The sequence below is a fragment of the Manis pentadactyla genome, chromosome 16 (genome assembly GCF_030020395.1).
Source record: "Manis pentadactyla isolate mManPen7 chromosome 16, mManPen7.hap1, whole genome shotgun sequence".
Classification (NCBI taxonomy): domain Eukaryota; kingdom Metazoa; phylum Chordata; class Mammalia; order Pholidota; family Manidae; genus Manis; species Manis pentadactyla.
Window position 1 is genome coordinate 66,482,660 of NC_080034.1, and position 11,176 is coordinate 66,493,835.

The 11,176-nt window shown below is 35.9% G+C and overlaps 1 protein-coding gene across 1 annotated transcript in view; it reads left to right on the forward strand.

Annotated features, from left to right (window-relative positions):
• The window catches only part of LOC130681268 (bromodomain adjacent to zinc finger domain protein 2B-like), a 128,409-nt gene extending 117,545 nt beyond the window's left edge, over positions 1 to 10,864 (forward strand). Inside the window, exons 25-26 of the mRNA XM_057493905.1 lie at positions 7,105 to 7,241; positions 7,516 to 10,864. Coding sequence (XP_057349888.1) covers positions 7,105 to 7,241; positions 7,516 to 7,735 — 357 coding nt within the window. The 3' untranslated portion in view covers positions 7,736 to 10,864. The remainder of the gene's footprint in view (positions 1 to 7,104; positions 7,242 to 7,515) is intronic.
• Positions 10,865 to 11,176: the final 312 nt, after the last annotated feature.

Here is an 11,176-nt window from a genome sequence, read left to right on the forward strand (position 1 = left end):
TTACTCAACAATAGTCATTCCCGAAAGAAAAGAAGTGAGCCTTAAATAATTTAGCACTCTTTCCTTCATTCTCATCTCTGTGCTTATATTACTGAAGGCCTTATTCATTCTATATAAATAAATTCGGTTTCTTCTGTATTTTTTCAGTTCTTCCTAAAATGTCCACAGAATAGTGAATCTGCAGTTTTCACAATGTCCTCAGATTTTGGTCTTTCCCCATGTAGACTAGAATTTACCATGAGTTTTAAGACAGTGTCCAGTTTATCTGGTAGCATTTCTTACCAGATAAAAATATTTTCTTGTAAAAACTATTAAAATCAGTTTTAAAGCCACTTTAGACAAATGTGTTTGGTGGAGTCTAGGCTATAATGATCCAAAAATATTGAATTGCTACAACACAATTAAATTTAAATGGTTATTTTACTCATCCACCAAGAGAATCATCACAATGTGGTCAGTTTTGTTATAACCTTTACACAAAAAAACAAAACTGGTACCAAAAGCTGCTTATTTGTAGTAGACTTACTTCCTACAATTTACAGAATTTTTTCTGTTTTTGGAAATTCATAACCTTTTCCAGATTATTAATACGCATTTCTCATTAACACCATCTCTCATAATTCTCTTTTTAATGTTCAATAATCCAGTATTTGCTGTGAAACTACCTTAAAAAGAAGGCAGAGTTTCATGGTCAGGATGAATGAGTGCACTGTAACCTTTAGTTAGATGTAACAGTGCCCGTAATAATCCTCGTAAGTCCTAGCAGAATGTTTAAGTGCTCAATGCCTTTAGAAGTACCCATTTGCCAGACACCAGCCTTACCAGGAAGGAGCTGGCATAATTTGCCTCTAGATAATTTTCTGTCCAGGGTGTTCTTCATATTGTTGCTAATATTAAACAGTAGGCAACGTCTACTATTTTTTACTGTAGCAGCAAAGGAATTAAAACCAATATTAATACATTTGCTCTAACATATTGTGAGCTGTTTACTGTGATTTTTCAAAAGTGATATGAGCTTGCTATCTGTCACCCTTTCCTAATAAGTGTCAGAAAATAATTTTATTTTTAAATGAAAAATGTGCGAAGTAAAACAGACTTCATGGTATTTTTAGTATATTTAGAAAACAATTAACTTAATATTCATGAATTAAATCTGTTGTTAGAGGGGTTGAAATATAACCTTCCAAATGTTTTGCAGTGAGTATTTTTACAATAGAACGTGTAATGATGTAACTCAGTTTTGGAGAAATAATACCATATTTAGTGGTATGGTATTAGGAAGTGTCATAAAATAAAACTGTTGGAACATTAAACTGCAGCTTTTGCTCTTAGTACACATGCCAATTTCAGTATGACACATGTATCTCATATAGTTGGTAGGTATTTACTAAATTGAATAGTTTTCTATTTGCCATTTTGATAAGATTCTTAAGCTATCATTAGTGTACATACTGTGTTATATAAGACTGTTTAGACTTTGTGGATTAAGACTTAGTGTATTGAAGTTAAGTTTGAATAGTTAAGCTATTTTGCTTATAAGAATCTATGAATACGTAACTTTCAATTCGTATAAATAACTTATAGTTTAAGTCTTTTCATTATTTGAAAATACTGGTTGCAGGATATTCTCTACTGTGACGGAGTATAAACGAAGTGTCAAAATATATAATGTTAGTATTTACCATTTTTTAAAGGCATCTTGAAAGTTTTGACTGTCCAAGTTCCCTCCTTTCCCTTTGTGAAACTTGTTATACAGGATATGTATGCATGGGAAAAAAAGCATTGCCTTTACAGATTTTAAAGTTCTTAATGGTATTAGAAATTTGTCAAGAGAGAAATTTTACTTTTATTTCTGGAAAATCTATGACTTAAATTATTTGGTTTAATTTTTATATAAGTTTTTTTCCCTTAGAAATCATTTTGTAGGGTCCATTTTCTGCACTTGTGTCATCTGTTTGATTTTTGTTGATTTTCCCAAGTTTCCTGGGTTGGACATGTTTGATTTTTTAACCAATCACAAATGGGTTGACAATTTTAGTCAAAATATAGGAATATCCTTTTATTACACATAGTTCTGATACTAATACAAGTTTCCTAATTTTGATCTTGAAAATTACTCTAACTCATTTCTTTCTCAGGAGATCATGAGGATGCTAAGATAAGGAAAAAATGAAATGTATTAAAAAATTACACACCCTGTATTAAAGCCATTCATTGCTTTATGGGCTCTAATGTCATGTTAATTATTTCCTATGTTAATGTGTACATGCTTTGAAAGTGTGTACAGGCATTCAGCCTCTAGCTTTGTTCTTTGCAGTGTACCTGAAATGTGCATTTACCCCAACTAAACTGCTCACCCCGTCATGTGGTCCCTATCTGTGTAACGAGAGATACATAGATGTGTATGGCTACTGTATATTTGTTAGCAAGCAGAATGTTGATTACTAATATGAATTAGGAATTATGGTGTGTTTAATATCCCAGTAACTGTTCTTCATAATAGTATTGATTTTAAATGATTTTTCATGTTTTATAGTACTGCCAGATCTGTTGAAAGGGCGATAATGAAGAGCTGCTCCTCCTTTGTGATGGCTGTGACAAGGGCTGTCATATGAACTGCCATAGACCTGAGATTACAGCTATACCAGGATATACAGATATACAGGACACTGGCAGTATCCATGTGGTATAGCTGTAATCTTAGGTCTATGGCAGTACATATGACGGCCCTTGTCACACGTAAGAGGGATCAGAAACTGAACCTTTTAATGGCCAGATCAAAATAGAGTTACAGAGTTTTGTGAGGATTTTTTTGAGATAGAATTCACATAAAATTCACTTTTTAGATGTGCAATTCAGTGGTTTTTAATATATTCAGTTACATATGATCACCACTATTTAACTCCAGAATATTTTCATGACCGTAAAAAAGTTTCCTTGTACCCATTAGTTGTCACTCTCCCCTTCTCCCTCAGCCTTTGGCAACCACTACTCTACCTTCTATCTCCACGGATTTCCCTCTGCTGGTCATTATATATAAACGGAATCATAAAATAGTTTGCCTTTTGTATCTGCCTTCCCTTAGCACAGTAGTTTCAAGTGCTAAAGGGAATGGTCTGGAAAGGAAAAGAGGCAATGGGCAGGTGGGTGTTTGGGACTGAGTTTATGGAAAGGTAGTTGCCAGTAGTGATGAGGTCAGGCGAGTAAACAGGGAGAAGAGTGCCTGACGGAGGGGACATCTAGTAAAGAGTCTGGCCCTCAGTTCATGCTGCCCCTTACACCTCTTACTCCTTACTTTATAACTCGGCCAACTCATTTTTTGCTATATTATCATATTGCTTTAACCAATAGGTATGAGCCTTCACACTTCTAATTTAAATGTGACTGGCAAGAGACTTAAAATGTATATGCTTATTATCAGACTGCGTTCATACAAAAACCCCTCTCTCGGTGCCATGCTCAGTGCCCCTCCCTAAGCCAGTTCCCGTCTTGTGCCTCAGATCCCGCCCCCTTGTTCTCTTCACCTGCATCAGCATCTCGTCCTCCCCTGGGTTCTTCTCCTTAGCTTCACTTCTCCTGCATCCACTTCCCGCATTTCTCTCCTTTCCTTTACAGAATAACTCCTGCTGGACAGCTTTGTTCTGATTCTCTCGGACTTCTCTTCTCCAAGTCGCTCTGGGACTCTTTCTAGTCAGATTCTCACCTTCACAGCTTCTCTGAAAGTGCTCCTATCGTGGCCATTCGTCAGTCTGGGGATCAGTGCTTAGGCCTCACCTGACCCACCCATCAGTTCCAGAGCACACCCTCCTTGCAACCCTGTGTTCACTTGGCTTCTAGTACCATACTTGGTTTTCTTTCTGCCTTTGCTCCTTTTCAGTTTCCTGTGCTGGTTTTCTTACCTTCTTGATCGATAAGCATTGGAGTGCTTTCTTAGCTTCAGGGTTATCATCTGTAAAGTGGGATAGCATCTGCCTGGTGGGGTTTGTAAAGATCAAATAAGTTCACGAGTGTAAATATTTTTATGAATTTAAAGTTCTGTGACCCATTTATGTTAATGTGTATGGTATTTAAGACTGTTTTACAGAATAGCAGAGGGTCTCACGTGGCATCATATTTACTAAGTTGCTTTCTTATTACGTGATCATCTTTGTCATCTATAGTCAACTATAGTTTAATAATAACCTTTATTGGTTGTACATGAATTATCTTTTAGTTTAGTCACAGTGAAGCTATAGAAAGTTTCTCTAATACTTTATGAATTACTAACAAATTAGGGTTTTAAGTCCTGGGGTATCATCTGGTAGGCTATAGGAGATTTCTGTTCCGATAAATTTGGTTAAATAATATTCTGGCTCTCTCTCATTCAGGGTATAGACCAGGAGATGTAAAGATCTATAACCTCATTCCAGCCCTTCTATGTAAATACAGCTTTCTGAGCCTCTTCCCTCTTCTTAGTTTTTTAAATGTAGTGAATTAGATGTTATATTTCTTGTAGCAATGAAAAATAAACATTCTATTTTGATTTATAAGGATTTTTAAAGTTAAATTTTAGAAATATCTTCCTAGTTAATTCATGGTTATTTACAAATTTTTATGCTGTATACCTTGTACTCCAATGGCTATTTCTATACACATTATTGTGGTTAAGTATTTTTATCCTGTGTGTATGTGCATATTAATGCCAAGATATATACATAGAATCAAAAAGCCTTATGTGTGTATGTATACGTATTTATACACACTCACAGAGACACACACACACGAGAAGTTTCAAAGTCCAGTGCCTATGAAAGCCACACAAATAACACAGAAGAGTTGAGACTATGGCAGACAGGGAAGTCATGCCCCCACTTAAGTGTCAGTCATCACTCAACTCCTGCCAATTGTTGTCATGTAGACATGTAGGTCCAGTGTTCTAGGATCTGCCAATATTTCAAGATTATGGATCTTTATGCATGTCCTCACAAATGTTAAATGTTGGCAACAAATTCAGAACTTTTACAAGCATTATGAGCCAAACATAGTAACAACACATGCTGTGGGCTGTTTACGGTCTGTGAGCCACCGCTTTACAACTTCTGATACATAAATGTACAAAAACAAATATGCGATGGTATGTACAATCTGATAGGTCCTGCTTAAGACATACTGAAGGTCCTCTGTGCATTCTAACAAGGTAGAAAGGGTGCAAGGGAAATATCTCTGTCTAATAAAGTAATCAGGTAACTGAATAAAAGCTTGTTTTTAAAAGTGTATGTGCACAATCTAATGAAGTAGTCTGACAAGTATCAATAATTAAAGAAACAAAAAGAGACTTTATTACCATTTTGTAACAAAAGTCTTTGGATTCTGTGGTTTAAATTTCACATTTTCTTACTGTGAGTATTGTTAGAAAATGATCTCAAGTAACATCTTAGTTCAAATAGGAACTAGAAGCGTTAGCCCATTGTTCATGAAATGTTCTTTTTATGTAAGACAACTATTCAGTCTTACTTAATCTTAATTAAATGGACATTTTCCTCATTATATATTCAGCATTCTCTTCTCTTTTTTTTATGATTTGGGGGTTCTAAAAGCTCAGTATAATATGAAAACTCAATCGGATTTTATTGAGTAAAGATTAATAAACTAAATGGAGAAGAGACTTAGTAAAACATTTTAATTATTTCCATCAGTGCAAGAGGTAGTGATTCTTTGATATGATATGGGAAAGGTGTTAGATTTATAGTTTGCCTTATTTTAATCCATTAAAATAACTCCTTAATTATGCATTTAACATCCCAATAGAGTACCAAATAATTGTAATTGCTTAAAAGCAGTTTTTAAAAAATGTTGGTAAAAGAATCATGAAATCCTCAAGGAAATTGTTACGAAATACTCTAAAGTAATGTTTTCCGCCAAGTTCAGTTCAAGAATATAGGCAACATTTAATTAGGGCTAGACTGAATATCTAACTCCACATTCTAAGATTTTTATTTCAAGATTTCTTAACAGTCTGAGTAAGGAGTAAATAATTTTCTAGAAGAGGATAAACGCTGTTCTAAAGAATCAAAACACAAACCATATATTACCAGTGACCTTGCATATTTCTCTTCTTTGATCTGTTATATTCATTGTAACTTTAATTCTCAAAATAGATGCTTATTTCCCAATTTCTAAATTGGGGGATGTTGGGAGGAGGCTGGGTACTCATTGTTACATCGATGTGCTGCCTACAAATTGTTAGACTGCATAAGGGCCACATTGGGATTCGTTTGTTTTTTTCCATATACTTTCAGAGCTAGAATGACCTTACCAACTGAGTGACTTATCTTCTTCTACAGATAAGCAAACAGAGCCTCACAGATATTTTTTTACAAAGTTCCATAGCTAATTACTGACAGAGCATAGCTGGCATTCATACACTTAAATTCCAAAGATGATCTATTTTATGCTATTTCTTTACTGTTTTCCCCAAAAACATCTTTTTTTTTTTCTTCTCCTCATCTTTAATAACACTGCTTTGTTCACACCTGGGAACCACAAGTTTCTGGAACTCTCTTCTTAACAGCAAATGCTTTTCTGAGAAAAATAACAGTTTCCGGAAGATATGACCGTTTATAAAAGACTTTTGTTCCTATTTGACACTTCATGAGCCTTATTTCATGTTTCGGGTACCTTTTTAATAACCTCCTCAACTTTCTTATTAGTATTCTCTATATTTCTATGTATATTCACCTTTGTTCTTAATTATATTGTGCTCTAAAGGATAGTCTTTATATTCCTTCCATTAGTGACATTCAGTTCATTCAAAAGAATAGTATCTTTGATTCGTTCAAAGTCTAAAGGAAAACTGCTAAGTTCTGTAGCACCAAACATGGTGCCGTGAGATCAACATCTTCGAGTTTTAAGAATTCTTTAGAGTTTTCATGCATCATTAGATTTTAGCCTAGTATTATCGGAGATCAAATTCATAGATCTCTTGAAAATAATAAAACTATCAACTTTTTGGGTGAGAAAGAGTATTCTTTTTGTTTATTCTGTCAGATTTTCATAATTTAAAATAATAGAAGGGCTATAGAAAGTTATTTTCTTATACCTCATATATTATTTTTTTAATTAAAGGCAAGTTCACTGAAAAGGGGCCGCAAAAACAGAAAAAGGAAAATAGAGGAAAACACCTGCGGTACTGGAGTAAAACAAGAACGCTGTACTCGTGGAAAGAAACTGAAACAGGACAACTCTGACCCGACTCTTGGCAGGTATTCTTTCTGTTCCCCTGTCCTATATGTTCATAACACCCCACTGTATTTGTTTAAAGACCGTCCACCATATTAAAGGTGACTTTTTGACTGTGTAAATAGGAACTTTCCTATGTAATGTAAACTCTGTACTATAAGTAAACGTATCCTTTCATCTTTTTTTATGAATTAATTTGCATTGTCTTTGAAAGAGAATGAAAGCTAAACTTTTACTAAAGGTAGATAACTCTAAAGCATGGATATTGATTTCAAACATTATTTTCTCTCGTACAAGCCTTACTAAAATGCAAACTCGTCTCAATAAAGACATGAAAAAAAGAAAAATAGAAGAAAACACCTTCACTAACTTACCAAACCAGGAAAGCTTTAATTCTGTAAAGAAAAGGAAGCAAGACCACTCTGACCTGACTCTTTCCAGGTATAATTTTTGTTCCCCTGTCCTATATATTCATAACATCCCATTGTATTTGTTTAGAAACCTTCCACCATACTAAAAGTGACTTTATGACCGTTTGTGTAAATAGGAATTTTCCTATGTAAAGTCCACTCTGTACTATAAGTGTATTCTTTCATGTGTTTTTATGAATTAATTTGCATTGTCTTTACTTGGAAGAGAATGAAAGCTCAACTTTTCCTAAAGGTAGATAACTAAAGCATGGATAGTGATTTCAAACATTACTTTCTCTTGTACCCTTACTGAAATGGACAGTCATGAAGATGCACGGCCTTTTGTAGAACTGCCGGAGTGCAGCACACGGAGTCGTCTGCGTTTCCGCCTCAGGGATGGAAGACACGTTTTTATTAAAAGTGCGTAAGCAGCTTTATAATAACATGTCTGGTATCTGGGGGTCTCGTCAACAAGAAATAAAGTGGTTAAACACACACACAGAGCAGTCTTTCAAGAATGATCATTTTCTTTTAAACAAATACAATATCCCTGAAAAAAGGAAAGCGTGGTGTGCATATTGGCTACTTTGGGCTGGTGTTTTCATCACTGGTGGTACATACTCAGCAGGAGCAGCTGGGCAGGAAGTAGTGGGCATGGTATGAAAATGGCAGTTGGTCCAGTACTAATTGTCACTGTACGTGTGGGTATCATTTGTTCTGTGACTGACTTGCACTCGAGGTGCCCTAGGGTGAGTGTATCCTCAAGCCCCTGGCACGGTTCTCCTCAAATAACCAAAGTCCTCCTAAGCCTCTGCTGCCACCCAACTACAGGTATCCACAGCATACTTTCATTCGGATGCACGAGGCCTTCGCCGTAACCGTCATCATTTCTGTCCTGGTTGCTCTGTAGATTATAGATCCCGGGCCGACCCTCAAGTTTGTATTTCGATTGCCATTCAAGTGGTAATCAATGAATGATGACCAATGAGTGCTCTACTGTTAAACCCAGGATATCATCCATGGGAAATAATATGTAGAGAATAAAGTAATATTTATTTAGTTGTTAACCATAGTGCAAATCAAGTGAAAGTTATGTGTGGGTATGGGGATATCTTGAACTCAGAAGAATTAAGTTATCATAAATGCACAGTGATCTCTTTTCCTGGTTTCAACCTCAAAATGAAATTTGTTAAAAGCACTAATTTTAAAATGAGGGTATCTAATCTGCCTTTGGTACCTTATGCACCCCCTCTGTTCTCCTTTTTCCATTTCTTCCACCCCCAATACCTTTTCAAAATATTTAAAATCCTATTCATTTAGCCTCTCATTAAACACATCCTCAACATGGAAATCTGATATCAATCATTTACTCCTTATTGTAAGTTTTCTTTGTGGGCTTCTTTCAACGTTATTTTTATCTTAAGTATTTCCATTTAAGAAATGAAAGAAGTTTGTGTTGTTAAAATAATTCAATTTCAACTGGAAGTTAAGGGAGGTATTTAAGAGAATCAAAATTTTCCTTCCAGAGAAATATGACTGTCATACAACACAGGGAAACTAGTAGAGCCTTATCTACTAGGAATTTCACTTCAATAAGATCTCTTAGGCTTGCTTGAGCCATTTTATAACTCTACCTTTAAAAAAAGACTTTTTTTTTTTGGTATCACTAATCTACAGTTACATGAAGAACATTATGTTCACTAGGCTCCCCCCTTCACCAAGTCTTCCCCACACACCCCTTCACAGTCACTGTCCATCAGCATAGTAAGATGCTGTAAAATCACTACTTGTCTTCTCTGTTGTACATCCCTCCCCTAGCCCCCCCCCCACTGCACATGCTTATTATAAGGCCCCCTTTCTGTTTCACCACCCATCCTCCCCAGTCCCTTTCCCTTTGGTTTCTGTTAGTCTGTTCGTGGGTTTTGTGATTCTATTGCTGTTTTGTTCCTTCAGTTTTTCTTTGCTCTTATACTCCACATATGAGTGAAATCGTTTGGTTCTTGTCTTCCTCTGCCTGGCTTATTTCTCTAAGCATAATACCCTCTAGCTCCATCCATGTTACTGCAAATGGTAGGATTTGTTTTCTTCTTATGGCTGAATAATATTCCTTTGTGTATATGTACCACATCATCTTTATCCATTCATCTTCTGATGGACATTTAGGTTGCTTCCAATTCTTGGCTATTGTAAATAGTGCTGCGATAAACATAGGGGTGCATCTGTCTTTAAAAAAAGACATTTTTTTTAAAACTTCAACTATATACAATTGAGGTAATTCCCCTAATTTCCTTGAGCCCTTCAATTTCCTTCCCCCATATATAGATAACTTTAATGTCTTCCCAGTCAACCTTTTATATATTTGTTTAGCCACATGTATCTTTAAAAATATGTAGTGTGAAATGCTGGGCATAGAAGTCACAGGGCATAAATCTGTAAAGAAGTAAAAAGCTAACCTTTTCAAGGAATATTGCTTCTCTCTCACTTACCAACTTTACATTTCCCTGTATGGCCCCGGAAGATGACTGGTTAGCCAGAGACGGGTAAGATTCCTCAAGGGAGGAACAACCTAAGACAGGCACAGTCGCCGGGGGGCCATCAGGTGAGAAATTGGGGATCAACAGAGGTGAGGCTTAGAACCTCACCCCCCGTTTTGAGAGAAATCTGCATCCGTGGATGTTTTGTTGCCCTTGTCTAGCTTGGATTAATATTTAGTCTATAGGCACAGACCTGATCATCTACATTTGCCCTCTTACAGCACTGAACTGTGTTTTCCACCTTTATCTTGCATCTACCTACCACTTCAGCATTTTATTAAAAAAAGAAGAAGGGAGAAATGTGGGATTCACATATAAATGAAGTATAAAAATCAATCGAATAATCATATCTGACTTGATTGTTTATAGTTCATGATGCGTGATGAAAACTGAAAGTTTGTGTGATATGACTGCCCTTGCACACTGTTCACCATGTAAGAACTTATTCACTATGTAAGAACTTGTTCACCATGTAAGAACTTGTTCGTTATGCTTCAGAAGATTGGAGACTTTTGAGAATTAGGCTTGGGGTTAATCAATGATTGTGCATTGAGTCCCCTATACAGAATTTTATTGTTAACAACCATTTGATCAATAAATGAGAGATGCCCTCTCAAAAAAAAAAATAAATAGTGTCAGTACCAAATGATTTCCCTCATTTGTGGAGTATAACAACGAAGCAAAACTGAAGGAACAAAAGACCATCAGACTCCAAGAAGGAACTAGTGGTTACCAGAGGGGGAAGGGGTGGGGGCGGGGTGGTGGGGAGAGAGAGAGGAGGGGGATCGAGGGGGTATTATGTTTAGTACACATGGTGTGGGGTGTCACGGGGAAAATAGTGTAGCACAGAAGGCATATAGTGAATCTGTGGCATCTTACTACCCTAATGGACAGTGACTGCATTGGGGTATGGGTGGGGACTTGATATGAGTGAATGTAGTAACCACATTGTTTTCATTGGAAACCTTTATGAGTATATCAATAACCTTAAAATTAAAAAAAAAAAAAGTGTGA